The 18,756-nt window shown below is 56.2% G+C and overlaps 1 protein-coding gene across 4 annotated transcripts in view; it reads right to left on the bottom strand.

Annotated features, from left to right (window-relative positions):
* CHD6 (chromodomain helicase DNA binding protein 6) overlaps window positions 1-18,756 on the bottom strand; it is a 182,890-nt gene that overhangs the window by 22,645 nt on the left and 141,489 nt on the right. For all 4 annotated transcript variants that reach the window (XM_077831681.1, XM_077831680.1, XM_077831683.1 and 1 more), the window contains 10 exons: window positions 17,431-17,520; window positions 15,839-15,942; window positions 14,801-14,930; window positions 13,944-14,004; window positions 10,812-10,866; window positions 9,428-9,647; window positions 7,458-7,666; window positions 2,043-3,581; window positions 1,202-1,350; window positions 442-648 (listed from right to left, as the gene is read on the bottom strand). In XM_077831681.1, the coding sequence (XP_077687807.1) occupies window positions 442-648; window positions 1,202-1,350; window positions 2,043-3,581; window positions 7,458-7,666; window positions 9,428-9,647; window positions 10,812-10,866; window positions 13,944-14,004; window positions 14,801-14,930; window positions 15,839-15,942; window positions 17,431-17,520 (2,764 nt within the window). The remainder of the gene's footprint in view (window positions 1-441; window positions 649-1,201; window positions 1,351-2,042; window positions 3,582-7,457; window positions 7,667-9,427; window positions 9,648-10,811; window positions 10,867-13,943; window positions 14,005-14,800; window positions 14,931-15,838; window positions 15,943-17,430; window positions 17,521-18,756) is intronic.

Genomic DNA, 18,756 nt, shown 5'->3' on the forward strand with positions numbered 1-18,756 from the left:
AGAGCACCGTGTTCTCGGCTAAGCTGAGTGCGGGAGGAGGGATTTTGAAGCACCTCTCCCTCCAAAGGAAGGTGAGCAGAGCCGCCCACAGAAATGCATCGAGTTGTTTCGCTGGGACCTCCAGCTGCTGTTCTCATAATGTCAGTAAATAAAGGGGCACCCCTGGGATGAGATTATACATGTTGCCCCAGGGGTTGCTGTGACTCGTCACCCCACAGTGACCTAACTATCCGCCCGCCTGGTACCTGGGTGAATGCCAGGTGTGGGGGGGGAAGGGTCTCCAAGCTGCCCCTGGGACTATACAATACACTGCAAATTGCAGAACAATGAGAGCTAGAGGAGGGCAAGCTGCGGAGTTCCCCAGGCTGGGAAGCCCTGAACACCAGGGAGGTGGAATTCCTAAGGGGTAGGTGGTCTGGCCACGTGCCCTGACACCCTCACCTTTTGTACTTGTGCAACTAACACTCCGTTGTTGAAGCTGGGGTCCGGGGCTTCTGGCTCGGCAAAGCTGTTCCTAGTGCCTGCGTTGCTGGCTAACCCTGATGTGGGCATCAGGGTTTGTGTTTCAAACTGCTGGCTAGAAGAGGGCCACTTGCCCTTTAAGATGGCGTGACAGATATTATCTATGCGGTTAATGATCACTCGGTCCTGCAAGCAGAAGCAGACAGCTCAGTAGCATGGCAAACCCAAGGCCATGGCATGCAAAGGGCAATGTGGACGGACAGGCCCTTGAGCCCCGAGGGAAATGCAGAGAGCCTGTGGGAGTGAATATGGAACCCCCTCTCTTTTCACAAATGTTGCAGGGACCAATGCTTTCTGAAGATTTCTAAAGGCCCCGGATACACATGTGAACTTGTGTCTGGGTGCACACCCATGCACATGTGTGCCATGGGACACTGAGTATGGAATGGGAAATTCAGCCCAGGCAGAGGGCCTGCGCTAAGTCTGTGCTTCACTTCCATCCCACTGGGCCCCTTGCTCGGCCTCCCTGTGGTACCCCCAAATCCTGCTTGCAGCAGTGGGATTTCTGTGCATTCAGTCCCTTGCCTACTCACTAACATGGACCAGGGCCATAGAGGTGGGTGGCTGGGTTTTTGCCCAGGAATAAGCCTAGTGAAGGGTGGCAAGGCAGAGAAGCTGGGCCGGGGTGGCCCCAATTTATGAATGATTCAGACAGGTGCAGAACTGATTCTGAAGCCACCTTAGGCCACTCTGAGAAGGAGTAGAGCGTCTTCTCCTGCAGCAGCTGGGCAATGGTGGGTGCACGGGAATCCTGCAGCTCGTCCATCTCTCCAGCCTGGGCACAGGGAGAGCTCTTGCTCTCCTCTTCCAAATACTTCTCTGGACAATCTAGGCAAAGTGACAAACAGAAGGTGCCATCTTAACCCTGGAGCCCCCCACTGCGTGGTTGGTGCCGTCAGCACCCCACTCACCAGCCATCATTTGGGACTATTTTTCTTTTCAAAAAGTGAACCCGTTGACTGTGAGTGGGCTGAGCGGCTGGTCAGCAGTGGCTGGGGGAGCCCTGGCCCCGGGAGTTCTGTTACTGACCTCAAAGGAGCAGGGCTTGGCCCAAAGCCACTGAACAATGAACCAGCTGAAGGCCAAGGCCAGCCATGTTGGCAGGAACGGACACAGCCCTGCCCAGTCTGAGCCACCCAGTCCTAAGTGGGCAGTGCGAGCCCCCCTTGCACAGGGCAGTGCCAAGTCCTGGGAAGGGGCAGGGAGGGCAGAGTGAGCCCCCCATCACAGGGCAGTGCCCAGTGCTAGCAGGAGCAGAGAGGGCAGGATGAGCCCTCTTGTCATGGGGGCAGTAAGGGCGCAGAATGACATACAAACACACACACACCGAAGGCCTCCTGGAAGCCCAAGTGCAGTCTGTGTTTGCTCCTCTTACCCTAGTGAGAATATTATTTCTCAGAAAGCCACATGCCCCCAACCACAAGGCAGGTGCAGCTGCCACTTGATGCTGCAGGCTGGCACACACACAGACTTGCTGCCCAGGGTGCATGGGCATGCCTGCCAGCCAGATAGTGCCGTACCTCGGCTCTGGCCAGTGCCCTCTTTCTCTTCCTCATCTTTGTTCTCACATTCATCGTCTTCCTGCTTTGGCTTGTGCTCTTCCAGGTGCCAGGCCGTGCTGCTCCCCATCTGAGCAGCAGAGCCAGCTTCCCAGTGCTCCCCTCCCATGCTGACGGACCCAGCCTTTGGGAGCTCCGGCTGAGCAGCTGCAGCTGGGCTAGGTGCTGGGGGGAGGCTGTTCGGCCAGTCTGGCAAATGCTCTGCAGCGCTCTTGTGGTTGGCCTCCCCATCCCCTGCCCCGCTGTTACACTGCAATGCCACCTGTCCTGAAAGCTCTGCCTCACCATTCAGTCCTGGGCAAGTGTTCTTGGGAGCAGGAAGGCTGGAACCAGATTCCTCCCCCGCTAGTGTGTTAGCTTTGGGGTTCCCTTCAGTCCTGGCCTCTGGGGTGCCCCTCAATCCTTCTACAGCATCTGCTGCCATCTCAGAATTCTCCTCCTCCTCCTCCTCGCTGTGGCTCTGACTTGGCACCGATTTATCCTCCAAGCCTTTCTTGTGTAACAGGCCCATGAACCTCTGCTCCGGTGGGATCTTTATCTCCAAGTTATGGAGACTGGGCCCATATAGGCCTAGGCTGATCACCCCCTCCGTACTGGCGAGCACAGGTGACCCAGGCCCTGGACTGGCCCGCTGCAAAGCATCACTGATCTCGGTGGAGACACTCCTGGAGGGCTGGCTGGCTGGGGCTGAGGGCCAAGGCTCCCCACCTTCATTGGGACTATCCATTTGGTCACAGCCCATCTGCAAGCTCTCCAGGAAGGAGGTCTCTCTGATGGCCTCAGCCTCACAGCTGGAAGGGTCCTCATCCCCATCTAGTTTGCCCTCAGCAAATTTGGCAGCACTGTTGCTGACATGTGTGCAGCTGGGGCTGTCATGGGCGAGAGAGCTGTGCTCACTGGGGCACGCCTTCTCCTCATACATCATGCACATCAGAGAGTCCGGCAAGGAGCTCTCATCACAGTTCATGGAAATGATGTCCCGCACTGTCGACAGGAACGTGTCGCAGCTCATGTCCTGGGGGCTGCCCTCCGCTCGGGAGAGCGCATCCTCCAGGTTTTCGAGCTTGATCTGGCTCTCAGCTTCGTTCTCCAGGGACTCACAGGTCCTTTCCATCTGGCAGTATGAAGGGGAGCCGTAGAGTTTGGAGTTCATCTGATGGAGGCAGCACAGGTTCTCTGGGCCTTGGGCACCTGCTCTTTTGTGCTGAGCATAGTTTCTATATGCGTCCAAAAATGACAGCTCAGGATCGTTCATGATGTAGTAGTCAGTGCGGTTCAATCCATGCTTGGCTGTTCCAAGCAGCAGGTCCCGGTCATGCTTGCCACACTCCCACCAGACAGGAAGGTACAGGCTGGGCCTGCACAGCGTGAGCCGCTCATGGAGCTGCGGGTACTTGAGCACTTGCTCCCGGACCTTCCTTAGAAGTTCAATCCGGTACAGCGTTCTTGCAGCACGCTCCTCTGTGATTGGCTCAACGTAGATGCTGGGATCAGGTGGACCTGCAGCGGGAAGAAAGAGGCAGAGACCTCATTAGACAGAGCATAGAAGGATATACAGACAAACCTTGCTACTATGCTGTACACTGGGGGTTACCATTTGGCTGAGGTTCACAGGTGTGAGAAGAACTGTCAGGGGTGACAGCAACAGCAGCTTTGGAAATTTATCACCGCCATCTAGTGGTTACCAGTCAGTGTGATCTCTGCTGCAAATTGCACCATGGAGAAGCAGCAAGTTAGGGATTGGTGGGGCTGTTTGTCTAGTTTGTGTCTCCATAGTTCAAGAGTCATTTGGAGAGGAGCAGGGGATAGCATAAAGTTCCTGATTTGTGGGTATTGACCCTGGAATCACATGTAACTAAACTGGCCAGGGTTTGGTTTCTAAATTTCCTCTCTAACCAGCCAGAATGAAGAAGAATTTCTCACCTTCATCAACTGCTCCAAGGGTAGCAATTCACCTGCGGATATTTCAGAGCCCTCCCATCAACTCTGGGTGGGGGAGGGATAGCTCAGTGGTTTGAGCATTGGCCTGCTAAACCCAGGTTGTGAGTTCAATCCTTGAGGGGGCCATTTAGGGATCTGGGACAAAAACAGAGGATTGGTCCTGCTTTGAGCAGGGGGTTGGACTAGATGACCTCCTGAGGTCCCTTCCAACCCTGATATTCTATGATTCTATGAAAAAAGAAAAGGAGGACTTGTGGCACCTTAGAGACTAACAAATTTATCTGAGGAAGGGGGGGGGGGGGGAGGAGGGGAATAAACATGGGGAAATAGTTTTACTTTGTGTAATGACCCATCCACTGCCAGTCTTTATTCAAGCCTAAATTAATTATATCCAGTTTGCAAATTAATTCCAACTCAGCAGTCTCTCCTTGGAGTCTGTTTTTGAAGTTTTTTTGTTGAAGAATTGCCACTTTTAGGTCTGTAATGGAGTGACCAAAGAGATTGAAGTGTTCTCCGACTGGTTTTTGAATGTTATAATTCTTGACGTCTGATTTGTGTCCATTGATTTTTTTACGTAGAGACTGTCCAGTTTGGCCAATGTACATGGGAGAGGGGCATTGCTGGCACATGATGGCATATATCACATTGGTAAATGCGCAGGTGAACGAGCCCCTGATAGTGTGGCTGATGTGATTAGGCCCTATGGTGGTGTCCCCTGAATAGATATGTGGACACAGTTGGCAACGGGCTTTGTTGCAAGGATAGGTTCCTGGGTTAGTGGTTCTGTTGTGGGTTGCTAGTGAGTATTTGCTTCAGGTTGGGGGGCTGTCTGTAAGCAAGGACTGGCCTGTCTCCCAAGATCTGTGAGAGTGATCTGTCCTTGCTTACAGACAGCCCCCCAACCTGAAGCAAATACTCACCAGCAACTGCACACCACACAACAGAACCACTAACCCAGGAACCTATCCTTGCAACAAAGCCCGTTGTCAACTGTGCCCACATATCTATTCGGGGACACCATCATAGGGCCTAATCACATCAGCCACACTATCAGAGGCTCGTTCACCTGCACATCTACCAATGTGATATATGCCATCATGTGCCAGCAATGCCCCTCTGCCATGTACATTGGCCAAACTTGACAGTCTCTACGTAAAAAAATCAATGGACACAAATCAGATGTCAAGAATTATAACATTCAAAAACCAGTCGGAGAACGCTTCAATCTCTTTGGTCACTCGATTACAGACCTAAAAGTGGCAATTCTTCAACAAAAAAACTTCAAAAACAGACTCCAAGGAGAGACTGCTGAATTGGAATTAATTTGCAAAGTGGATACAATTAATTTAGGCTTGAATAAAGACTGGCACTGGATGGGTCATTACACAAAATAAAACTACTTCTGCATGTTGATCAGGACTCTGCACTTGTCTTTGTTGAACCTCATCAGATTTCTTTTGGCCCAATCCTCCAATTTGTCTAGGTCCCTCTGTATCCTATCCCTACCCTCCAGCATATCTACCAGTCCTCCCAGTTTAGTGTCATCTGCAAACTTGCTGAGGGTGCAGTCCACGCCATCCTCCAAATCATTAATGAAGATATTGAACAAAACCGGCCCCTGGACCGACCCTTGGGGCACTCTGCTTGATACCAGCTGCCAACTAGACATGGAGTCATTGATCACTACCTGTTGAGCCCGACGATCTAGCCGTTCCTTCTGAACAGGGATCCCACCACGCACAGAATCACAGAAATGTAGGACTGGAAGGACCTCAAGAATCCAGTCCCTTACCATCACCTACAGGGGTTTGTCTAGCCTGTTCTTAAAAACCTCCAGTGACAGAGATTCCACAACCTCCCTGGGCAATTTGTTCCAGTGCTTAACTACCCTGACAGTTAGGAAGTTTTTCTAACCTAAATCTCCCTTGCTGAAATTTAAGCCCACTGCCTCTTGTCCTGTCCTCAGTGGATAAGGAGAACAATTTATCACCCTCCTCTTTATAATAACCTTTTACATACTTGGAGACTGTTCTCATCTCCCCACTCAGTCTTCTCTTCTCCAGACAAAACAAACCCAACTTTTTCAATCTTTCCTCAGAGGTCATGTTTTCTAGACCTTTAATCATTTTTGTTGCTCTTCTCTGGACCTTCTCCAATTTGTCCACATCTTTCCCAAAGTGTGGTGCCCAGAACTGGATTCAGCCCTGGTCTACACTGGGGGCGGGGGACCGATCTAAGTTACGCAACTTCAGCTACATGAATAACATAGCTGAAGTCGACGTACTTAGACCTACTCACCGTGGTGTCTTCACCGCGGTAAGTCGACTGCTGCCGCTCCCCCGTCGACTCTGCCTGTGCCTCTCGCGGCGCTGGAGTACAGGAGTTGACGGGAGAGCGCTTGGGGGTCGATTTATCATGTCTAGACTAGACGTGATAAATCGATCCCCGCTGGATCAGGAAGTGAAGACATACCCTCAGTGCTCTAGGTGAGGCCTTACCAGCATGGAGTAGAGAGGAAGAATTACTTCTTGTGTCTTGCTTACAACACTCCTGCTGACACATCAGTTTACACAGGGCATTTCCTGAGGATCAATGACTGCGAGGAATTGTGCTGGAGGTGGGCACTCCAGGAACTGCTCGGGGATGAGACTGCTGCTGCTATTCTTGAAAGCAAATCATTATATGTTCAATAATCCCCTGTGGGTGGTTTTTCTATCTCTGATTTTTCAGTGCCATGTGGTGGGTAGTCTGGCAACACAGGGAACATCCAGAGGGCTGATGCCGTGTGTGTTAGCTGGCCACGTCCTCCCTAAGCCTGCTGTAGACTTCCAGGATGGCTCATCCTGTGATAACTCATCCCTAACAGGAAATCCTGCAGTGACTGAGATATGGCAGTGCTCTGGATTTCACTTGGCCTGTATCAGCACGAGTGACAGGAAGGGAAGGTGGGCTACACAGCTACACTATGAGCAGGGCAGGGTACCTGTATCAGACAATGGGCATGTTCAGTTTTGAGGACATCTGCTTGGAGCTGTTTGATTCCCTCCACTGTTGCTGGAGGTTCCCATCTCAGGTCAGGACTCATTTTATCCTTACTTCTTTTTCCGGAGTGTCCAGGGAGGGCTGGCGAAATGCCAGGGACATGGTGGCCATGGTGAGGTAAGCACTGTGCAAGCTCCGTCCAGGCTATCAAGAAGGGAAGGTCTCCAGCCGGAGCCTATGGCACTGGAAAGAGCCTCCTGCTTGATCAGGTGTGAAGGGTCACGTAACAGGCAGCCAATCAGCAAAGAGATGGGCAGGTCACTAGAATTCCAGTCGCCCCCACTTTCCTTTCTCCCTGACAAGGTGCAAGCTCCAGCCCTTCCCAGGGCATTCCTGGTCCAAGAGGGCCTCCCCACTACTGCCCCACATGCTGGCAGCGTCCTCTCTACTCACCGTCCTCTTTCCAGAGGGGGAGACGGCAGACATTCCTGCACATGGCCACAAAGCTGTAGAAGTATTTCTCCAGGCTCTCGTCTGTCTTCTTCTCCAAGCGGGAAATGGCTCGGAACTGGGTCCAGTCAAAGGCCTTCTTCTCCTGGTCATAGATGACCCCGAAGGAGGAGACAGTGCGGTAGAAATCTGCCTGCTCCCTTCTCGTCCATCTGCAGGGCAGGGAGAAACACGCACTTTCATGAGAAACATTTCTTTATAGTCTTGTGCTTTCCCACTGTGTCTGGTGCCAGTGAGAGGCACTAGCTGGAGAGCCCTGGGGAACAGAGTGCTCTCCCACCCCCAAGAACAGGCTCCACACACACTTCCTTACAATGGCCTCAGGGACTTCCTCGGAGCCAGCCAGTTGTTGCCCCCTTGGCTCAAACATGAATAAGGGGCCCACTTGGAACCATTGTGGCAATAGCGGCTTTTGTGCTGTGTACACTTGGCCAACAGGAACTGGATTGACTCAGGCTGCAGCACCACCAGAGGTAGTGGCTTAGTCTGGGACATGCTCACCCCAGTGATGTAGAGCAGCCAGCCCCAGTCCCGGACAGCCATACAGTCTGTAGTTGTCAGGTATAGACAGCTGTATGAAGAGTTCAGTAGAGCTCTCCTGATCTGCAAAGCTTTCCAAAGAACTTTCCAATCAGCAACTTCTTAGACATACTGTACAACTGGGTATCAGGCTGTAGCACCTGCAGGTGCAGAGCTCTTCTCCTGACTCATCCTTGGAGCTAGACCAAGTGGGTCTTATTAAACTCCACTTAGGCTCAGTCTCCCTGGCAGGAGATACAGAAGGAAGGGTAGAAGGCCCTGCAGGGAGAAATCCTGATCAGCCTGTCCACAAAGAAGTCTCAAGGATGGGCACATGTTTGCAAGGGCAGCACTGCCTTGCTGAGAATGACAGCAGCCCTCTGTCAGATGAAGGGCTGGAGTTTGGGTGAGTGCTATCCCGCTGCACTCCAGCCCCGTTCAAGGGTTTGCAATTTCACCCCAGGTTTCTGTCTGAGCAGCACGAGAGCAAAGGCATTTGATTGGGGCATTTAATTTTACTGCATGATGGTTTGTCACTGTGCCCCAGTCTCTGCTTTCCTGTCATAGGGGAACAAGAGGCTTGCCTGATGAAATTAAACAACAGCATACTTAGAGCCAGTGCAAGGAAATGCTCCTCTACCCAGTGACCCTGTGCCTCCTGCTGTGCCAGCCAGTGCCACAGAGAGCAGACAATGTGGCTGGATTTCAAAAGCAGTGGGTAACTTCTGGGCATTGGGCACACTAGGAACACAGGCTCAGGCTGTGAGGATGATAATCCAACCTTATGCTTCTGGGTCCAGGTGGAGGGGCAGGAAGGATCCCCAGCCCCTCCTCACACATGGCATGGCCCAAGATGGGACTACAGTGTGTCCTGGCAGCACAGGGCAGTAGCCCCTGTAGGAGGCAGGAAGCCAGACTAGATGGCCCAGTCTGGCACAGCAGTGTGACTCAGGCCACCAGAAATCCCCCTCATTCCTCCTTTCAAACAGCTGTTAGCTGGAACAGCTCCTGAAGGAGGCTGAGTCTTGGTCCAGCCTACATGGAATGAGATCCAGTCTTGGCCCATGCTGGTGCCTGCCTGGGGGTCTGGGACCTGCCCTGCAGGTGTTACCCCAGGCACTTGATTTCCGGGTGGGAGAGTGCAGGCATTTTCCGCCACGGGGACCTGCTTGGCGGGTGTTACTCCAGGCACCGGATTCCTGGTTGTGGGGAGTGCAGGCACTTTCTGGCCACAGGGGCAGTGCGTGTGCCTGAGAGAAGATGTTGAGCCAGCTTGTCTCGGCCGCCTTGGAAGACAGAGGCTGTTCTTGGGGGTTTCACTGGGTAAACGCAGGGGCCAGTGACTCCCAGAAAGGTCCTGCTCAGCTGCTCTGTTGGCCAGTCCTTTCTGTTACCTTTTCTGCATTTCCTTGTTCACCGGGTCCAACTCAGCAGCTCTCCTGAACATCTCCTCTTGCAGCCAGTAGCCATGGTTACTGGGCACAAGCATCTCGGCTCGGGGGGGCAGCTCCTTGCGGTTGCAACGCTGGTAAACGGTGACGAGCCGCCGCAGTCTGGCTGTGAGGGCGGACGAGACAGGCCAGCAGGATCTTTCTGAGTCGGAGCCATCCTGGGCTTCAAACATCAGCAAGGACATTAATATTTAACACACACAGCCAGAGGCAGGTGGGGGGGGAATCCTCATTAAACAGCTCCCTACCCCTCACACAGAGGGGCCAGAGGATCAGGGCCAGGCCACTGCTGCCTCCATTCCCCAGGGCAGCAGGAGAGGGCGCCAGGGGCTGGCTGGATGACCATCCATGAGCCCTTCCTTCTGGACCCCTGCATCACAGCTCAGCTTGGCTTGTGCTCCTTTCAGACTGAGCCTAGTTTTGGGGAAAGGGGTTGGAACAAGAGACAGCTCCACGTCACCCTGGAGCGTGCCCAGCTCTCATGCGAGAGGGCGGCGTGGCTAATGGCTCATATGGCCCGTCTCTATTCTGCAAGGGGGCTGCTTGCACTGGCTGCAGGACCCGTCCACCAGGTATTTGACTGAGCCCCACCTTACTCATTTCACACAGGCCATTGAACAGCTGGGCCCCATTCCTGCCTTGCAGGCACTGCCAGGCTGGGTTTGACTGGTCCCGGAGGGGAAAGGCTCCATCTCCCAGCACTGTGACCCCCAGTGTCTGCTGGCTGCCTCTCCCAGGCGGCGAGTACCTGTGCCATGCACATATCTGCCTCAGATCAGCTATGCCTGAGCTGAGCTATGGGGCAGCCCCTTGGGCACAACAGGAGGTTTGCATTTGGGGGAAGGGACAAGGGGCACATTTTGGTCTCAATTTTGGTCAGATTTTACTGGGATCAGACTCTTTTCATATGGGAGCTAATTCCAGTTTGAGTCCAGGCAGCATGGTTGGGTGGGTGATCTGGAAATGGGAGACAAGATGCTCATGCTCCAGTTTCCGCTCCCCCACTGTGGGCCCTGCTTGCTGCCTTCTATAACAGGGGACAATTCCTTTCCTGGGGCTGGGTTTGATCAGTGCTTCCAGAAGGCACAGCTCAACTGCCCACTGTTGTTACCCAGGGCTCCACAGCTGTCCCCTGCGCCCCAGAGAGGGACCTGCCAGCTGTTTAAGAACACGCTGTCACTGTTGGACAGTTTCACGTTAGCACACAGATGCCTTGCATAGCGCTGCCTTCTGTTACTGCAGCGCCTAGCAACCTCAGCTATGGGCAAGGCCCCCCGCACGAGGTGCCACACACATAGAGCAAGCCATCCAGAAGGCACAGCCTCACCTGCCACATTGTCATCCTGCTTCTCAGCAGCTTCTCCACACAAATTCCCAGATTCCTGCAGAAAAAGTAAGACTCAGGCCATCAAAATCCACCCTGAGAGGAGAGCATTTGCCCACCTGGCCGGTCAGGAGCAGGTGTCGAAAAGATCTAAGCAGCCACACACGCCCATCTGCTTCCAATGCCTGCATCCCACCTGCTGGCCGATCTCTGAGTGCGGTGGGCCTGGCACTGTCCGTGCTCATCTCCCACCTATCTCTCAGCACGGGCAGTGTCTCACTGGCTGCAGGGTTTGCAGGCAGCCCCTGTCAAGCAATGGGAGCTCCTCACCCTCTGACTGGAGGGAGCCGCTCTCACGTCACAGCCCAGACGCTCCCCCATGCTGGCCCCAGCCTGGGAGGGCCACACAAACATTAACGCTCTTGTGTCGCTCTGGGGCATTACAGAGGACTCACTGGTTGGGGAGAATCACTGACCCCGCAACATGTGCTCTGCCCTAGGTGGAGAGCAGCCCAGAAGAGTGCAGAGCTCAGCTGTTGCTGAAGGGCCCAGTGCTCCCAGGGAGCCACTGGAAAGAGAAGGTGTGGCCCTAGCCCCTGCCAGCACAGAGAGGGCAGAGCCAGGCCCAGGACACTCTGCTGGGCCTGCACCTTGCTCTGGGGCCCAGCAACCCTGCACTAAGGTGGGGGACAGCCCACAGAACTCTTGGCACCTACGAAGGGTCTGACAGGATCACATGTCCCTACAGGCCTGGGAAGAGTCATAGAGCCAGGGTGACTTAGGTGCTGTCTCAGAGCCCTCTGGAAGAAGGCAGATCCTGCAGATGGATGGATTCATGGTGCAGGGAAGGTGGTTTGGGACTCGCTGGGGTGGAGGCAGGAGTAGGGAAAACAAGCCAGAAGGGACACTAGCCCATGGCTGAGCTCTCCTGGAGGCAGCAGAGGAGGAAGCAATAGTGGGACAGCGAGGCGTGTTATCCAGGGTTGTCTGGCCAGGTCCTGACCAGCAGGATGGCTCAAACTCTGTCACACTGACTGTCTGCAGGCTACCCCTGCTGGAGCTGCACCCGCCCTAGCCAGGCAAGGGCCTTCTAGAGAAAGAGCAAGCACCACCCCACGGGCAAGGGGAGAGCCATCTCTAGGGGCCCTGGTAATCCCACGCTCCATTCTGGGCACCTCAACGCCAGGGCAACAGGTGCAAACTGGGGGCTCAGATGTGAGCAATGAACATGCTCAGAGCCTGCAAGGGCTGTTTCCTGGAGAGACGGACGGCTCACTCCTGCCTGGCTCAGTGATGCTGAAGGCAACAGCAGTGGGCCACAGATGGGAGTGGTGCAGCCCAAGTGGTACAAGGGGGTAGCTCGGAAGCGTAGAGGAGGTCTCAGGGAAAGCTGGCTGGGTGTAAGTTGTACCAGGCAGGGGGATTATCAACCAGGGTAGGGGGCAGTGACATCGCTTGGGCCTTCTATGACCAGCCTGCACGGGACAGGGAAAAGGGGCTGTGGGAAGGGTCCTATGCGGGAATTCTGGACAATCCCACTAGGCATGCGTCCCATTTCCCAGGGAGTTGGGGCGCAGGCGGTGGAGTTACCTGGAGAAAGGCAGACCCAGGAGCATGGATCTAAAGCTACAGAGGGAGAGCACAGCACGGCTAATGCAGATAGTGGGGAGAGTGGAGGGCTGCTGCCCCAGGTCCTTTTAAGAGGAAGCGTCTCAACGTGCCATAAGCCGCAGCCTCTGTGGAGCCAAGTCAAACAAGTGGCGTGTGCATTGCTGCTGCATCTGCTGGGCTTCAGAAGCCGCCTGTTCTCCCTGCGCAGCTCAGCCTGCTGCCCCGGGAAGGCGCCTGGACAGAGAACTTGTCAGTTCCCCGCAGGCACAGAGGCTGCTGGAAAGGGAGTGAAGCAGATGCCTTTCCTCAGCCCCCCCAGGCTCTCAGATGAGAAGCAGCTGCTGCTCAGGGCTGAGTGATTTGCAGGGGCAGCACATGGCAGGGGTGGGGCTCTGCTGGGGCCCTTCCCTCTGCCAGCCTAAGGATGGTGAGTGGGGATCCCAGCTGTCGGGATCAGCAGCTGAGCAGAGGGTTTGTGCTGCCCTCCCCGTCAGGATGAATCCAGACAGCGCAGGGTGGGGCTAATGGTGCTGGCCCCTCTTCACTGCTGGCTGGGCCTGGCCCCATCACTGCACTCTCTATCCTGCAGCTCCAGACTTGCTCCTTCTAAATCCTTCCCTGCTGAGCCCTGCCTCATCTCCCACTCTGCACCCTCCCCTCAGTGCCTCTGCTATCCCTCCCTGGATGCTAGGTGGGGGGCAGGGCTGCCTTGGGCTGGGGGAACTGGACTGCCCTGGGCCAGGATAGGCACCAGGTGGGGGTCAGGGGACTGAGCTAGATGCTGGGCTGGGGTTCCTTAGGCCACAGGGCCGGGCAGCCCTGAGCTGGGCTAGACGACAGGCTGGGGGAGGAAGGCTGGGCTGGGGGGGGTTAGGCTGCCCTGGGCTGAACTAGGTGCCAGCCTGAGGAAAGGGGGCGTGGGCAGGCTGCCCTGGCACCCAGCATGTTGGCCCTCCTGGAGGTACTGCAGGCTGAGAGTGGTGGAGGAGGTGCCCAACCACTCTGAGATCCTACTGATCATCAGGCTCCTGCTTGGGGCTGGTCCTAGCCCAGCCCCACGGAAAGAGCCAGTCCTGGCATTTATGGTAACAGTCCTCAGCCAAACAGGGCAGGGCTCTGCTTGGCGGCGAGATGGTGAGATCTCTGCTGACTGGCCAGCCTGGGCACATCCAGGAATCAGCTGACTAGAGACCAATACCAAAGCTCCTGCGGGGGACGGGGGGATATGACTTTGGAAGGATAGTGACCATCCCATGCAGCAATGTCACCCACTCACACTCTCCATCCCAGCAGCCATGTGCTCCTGGGAGCAGTCACAGACAGCCTGGGCATGAGGCACCCTCCTGACAGCTGTCCCTACTGAGCCCGACTAACAGCAAACTGGCTCAGTCAGGGAAAAAGGAGGGGTCTAGCCCACTGTTCTTTCCCTAGCCATGGCAGAACACCAAGTGTCTCCTGAGCCAGCAGGGGGCAGGCCTGGCTGGGGCTGGGGAGCTGTTTCCGGCTGTGGGGAGCCCCACTCACCTCCTGCTGTGGCAGCCCCTCGATTCTGTCTCCACTGTTCTCTTCTTTCTCAACGTTTCCTCTAGACAAAACAACCCGACAGAGCATTAGCCCTGGCAGCTCCGCTTCGCCTTTGCCCACCCCAGCAATGTCCCAGTGCCTGCAGGGTGACAGCCGGCTCCCGCACTTTCACACTGCCTGGGCACCCTTGCTGGCTGCCCATTCATCATATGCCCAAGCCTGGACCTGCTCCCTGATCTCCGCCTGCAGGAGGTAACTCACATTCAGGACATTCTCAACCTTTATGTTTGCAAAGCTGGCAAAGAACCCAGTACCAGTCCCGGCTCCAGGTCAGCTCTGGGATTCTCTGGTGACACACACCGCCCCTCACCCACCTGCTGCAGCACGCCAGCCAGCCAGCCCTTCTTTCCCCATTTCCTGCCATCGGGGGCTGTGAACTCTCTGATCAGCCCCTCACCCCCCAGCCAATGAGCTGCTCCCCAAAGCACAGCACAGCTTCTAAGGGGTTTGCATGTGTCAGTGCCCCTGGCTGGGTGGAGAACCTGCGCCTAGGTGAGCGTGAGTGGCACATGCACCTCCCTGGCCCATTGAGGGAATTAACCCAGGGGAGCAGTTCCCACAACCCTGGCACCCCGCCTGCCCTCTCCCACTATCATACACAGTCATGCCCAGCAGACACTGGCATTCCCGTCGCCCTGGGTCACAGGCACCCTGCTGGGCTGCCAGCTTACCCTCCTCCTCTCCGCTCTCACTCTGTTCTGATGCCCACCCCCACAGAACAGCATGACGCTTGTCCTGCTTCTTCTGCCCCCAGGAGCCAGCCAGAGCCCTCCCTCCCTCCTCCTGCCCCCGCCCACCTTTCTGCAGCATCCTGTGCCCCATCACTGACGCCCTGCTCCGCAGACAGCAGCTTCTCGTCTGGCATGCCCACCTTCTCCAGGAAGCATAGTGCCGGGTCTGCTCGCATGGCGTTGTACCTCTCATAACCTGGCAACACCACAGCTGACATTAAACGGGATAATGTCCTAGCCAGGGGCCAGGCCACCTGTGACTGGCTTTGGCTAAACTCTGGCTGTGCCAGTGGGGCCTGCCTGAGTGCGCCTGACTCCAGAGTGAGGACCTTGCCATCTGGCCCACAGATAACCTGGTCCCTCAATAGCAAGTTTCACCCAAAGCATCCAAAGCCTTTCACAAATGGCTGCTGATTAATCCACAGCCTTTCTGTGTGGGAGACAGAGACACAGGAGTCAACCTGTCCGCCCCAGAGATGTAGCCACTTCTGGGATGGAACGCAGCACCAGGGTAACAGTTTAGGGCAGACAGTGCAGACTCCTGTCTCCAATAGAAATTGCAAGAGGATTTTCAAGAGGCAGAATGTATTGAGCGGAGATAGAATTTGGCCAGGAATGTGGACGCTCCCCCTCAGTCCCTGAGTCAGGCGCTTGGTTTGATGTGGCCAAGCTCTGCAGCATCCCAGCGTCTGCTAGCCCCATGCTGCCCACTGCGTCAGGGCCAACACAGGTGTTGGAGTATCTCCACTGAGTGACATGGGGCAAGGCCCAACTCCCCGCAACTTGGGAGAGCTGATGGAGCTACAGCCCCAGGTGCTTTGGCTCAGCCTGGTCCCCAGGTAAGCTGGCCTGGAGGGGATGTGCAGGACACGAGCACTCAGCACTGCCAGGTCATGGCAGCAAAAACAAGCGGCTTCTTGGGGCTCCTCGCTGGAGCACCCAGGATGCGGTGGGTCCCCGGGTGCGACATTCCACTACCTCCACCCTGGGGAGGGAACATCGGCATGGTGCTCTGAACTCAGCAGCCACTCCTGGCTCCTGGCTCAGGCAGTGGGAGTACCCCAGCAAACCGGGGCAGGGCTCAGCACTTGACAGGGACAATACCGTGTTTGAAAACTCCAATAAGCAGCGATTTATCAGCCTCTGCATTCCACCAGTCCACTGGGATCTCCACATAGTCGATATCCGGCAACAGCACGTCCAGCTCCCTGAGAGGGACAGGCCATGAATGCACCCTGCTCTGGACTCCCCAAGAACTCCCGCTTCTACAGACAGCTGAGTGGGCTCAGGGGTCCCATGATGCTGGGGCAACTAGGGACAGGCCTTCTGCCTTAATAGCGCTCTGATGATTGCCTCTCCAGAAACACTGGGGTCAGGTCCTGCATTCCGGTGTGTGCGAGCTCCCCGAATGCCAAGAGGACCAGCCATGGTAACAATCGAGCCTGGTACTAGGCTAGCTGAGTCCTGCTGTCAGCCTCCCCTGCACACACCAGTGTCACCTCCTGTGAGATAGGGATGATGGCCAGGCCTGACCTCCACCCATCCTACTCAGCCTGGCTGGCCCATGAGCTCCCGGGACTCACTAGAGTGGCGTTTGCCTTAAGGCTGGGGAAAGTTTTCATTAAAAGCTACCAGCCACCAACAGAGCAAGAGCAAGGCAAAACAGCTATCTGCTGGAGTGCACCGAGCCTTCAGAGAGGCAGGCAGCACCCTCCCTGGCTTCCCTTCAGTGAGCTGCTGGGACACAGACTGACTGCATTTGTGCTGGGCACAGGAGCACCCTGGGAAAGCAGCAGCCTCTGCTGAGACAGGAAAGCGGAGGCTTTCAATAAAGGATCAGGCTCAGTGAGCTCAGCAAACCTTGCTCTCCTCTACCTTCGGCAACAGGCTCCCTCTGCCACTGCTCGTTATGAGACACCAGGGCAATTACCAGGCTTTGCCCAACCCAGCATCCCTTTGGGGACTTCAGGAGACAGAGGGCTGCAGCCATTTCAGTCCCCCATGCTCCCTGCAGAGCAGAGGGAGGGAATGCAGGTCCCAGCAGGCAATGCTCCACTCCGGTCTGAGCCACCTGGCTTGGATGTCAAGGCTAGGTCAGGACTGACTAGGGGCTACAGCTTCATATTAGAGGTGAATTTGTTGGGCTGCACTGTAGGGAATCCTGATTCCCAGCATGCTGGGGCTGGCTGGGGAGTGCATGAGTGTAGGGGGACGGGGGGGGAAGTCTGCATGTGCCTCAGCATGCACACCCATGTGTACGTGTGTATGCATGTAGCTCAGCGTGATTCCCAGGGGTACTATTTCACAGGAGCAGTGGTCCTGTCCCCTGGCCAAAGGAGCCCGCTGTCCCTGCTCAGCTCTGCTGCAGAGGGAGCTCTCTAAGCAACAGGAGAAAAAACTCTGCCCGTGTCTGCCTTCTGCTGGGGCCAGCCTCTAGGGCCCAATCCTGCAGTCTCTACTCAGGCAGAGCTTCCACCAACGGCAACAGGAGTTTTGCCTGAGTGAGAACGGCAGGATTTGGCTTCAGATACTGTGAGGTGACTGACCCCTCTCATGCTGGCACGAAGCTCCCCCATGCCAGCCCAGAGTAGGCAGGGGGCTCCCCATGCAGCAGGGGCGCTGCAGCCAAAGATATCGGTCGCTATACCTCCACAGCTGGGCATGCAAAGTGATCCGGGCTGCTGGGAGCATCATACCTGGCCGGGGTCCCTTCGAAGGCTTTGTCAGCCACCTCTCCCAGCACTTCAGCTTTCAGGTAGTAGAGCATTCGCACCCGCAGCAGCACCCTGCCAAGGGAAAGCGGCAGGTCAATACAGACCGAGCATGGGGCTGGGATCCAGCATGGCACAGCCCCTACGCACAGCGACACAGCGTTTATGGGCCAGCTGGTCTGTAAGGCAGCATGGGGCAATGGGGGATCGCTGCCCAGGCCTGCAGTCCGTGCGGTTATACACGAGGACGAAATGGTGGGAAGCCACTCCCCTTCTCATGACACCACCACCCAAGGCTGAGCGCAGGCATGGCAGCAGCTTCGCCCGTCCTTAGCTGCCCCTCGCACTGTGACACGGCAGGACACCTAGCCACTGGGGCTCAAGAGGGGAGGCCTGAAGCAGCTGGAACGTGGAGACTAGAGGGCAGGCCCCCTCCACAGGGGAAAAAGGTTCAGGCTGGCAGTGAACAGGCTCCTTAATCAGCTCAGTGGGCTGTGGGCCTGATCCCCACCACCTGGGCCTCAGAGATCTCACCTCACTAACCCTGTAATCAAGCAGGCTTAAAACACTCATGAAGGAGCTCACCAGGAGAGGGGAGGTGCCAGGCTGAGAGCTCACTAGGAGAGGGAAGGTGCCAGGCTGGGTACCCGCCTCCCCAGCAATGGCAGCAACACACCTCACTCCTAACCCAGTGAGGGAGGGGGCTGCGCTACTTACAGTGCTCATGGCTAGGAGAGCTCTTGCTGGGAGCTGGGATGCAGCATCCTCTGAGTGGGTGAGGAAACAGCTCTGGGTTACTGATTTGTTAAAATAATGTCTCTCTGTTCTCCTGTGCAAAGAGCTGTACCTGCTGGGCCGCACTCTCCAGGACCCAAGAGCTGCCCACCACCCTACAGGGCCCCAAGAGCCGTCTCCCTCCAGGCTCTGCCCCCCCACTCCCCAGGTCCCAAGACCCGTCCCCCTCCAGGCTCCACACCCTGGATCCCAAGGGCTGTCCCCTTCCAGGCTCCGCCCCTCAGGTCCCAAGAGCCATCCCCCTCCAGACTCCGCCCCTCTGGTCCCAAGAGCCATCCCACTACAGGCTCTGCACTCCTGGGTCCCAAGAATCGTCCCCCTCCAGGGTCCAACCCCCGGCCCCCAAGAGCCGGCCCCCTGCAGGCTCCACCTCCCCGGCCCCCAAGAGCCATCCTCCTCCAGGCTTCACACCTCTGGGTCCCAAGAGCTGTCCCCCTCCAGGCTCTGCCCCCTCCCCCCATGTCCCAAGAGCCAACCCCCGCCGCAGGGTCTGACCCCTGGGTCCCAAGAGCCGTC

Source organism: Eretmochelys imbricata, chromosome 13 (genome assembly GCF_965152235.1).
Source record: "Eretmochelys imbricata isolate rEreImb1 chromosome 13, rEreImb1.hap1, whole genome shotgun sequence".
NCBI classification, from domain to species: domain Eukaryota; kingdom Metazoa; phylum Chordata; order Testudines; family Cheloniidae; genus Eretmochelys; species Eretmochelys imbricata.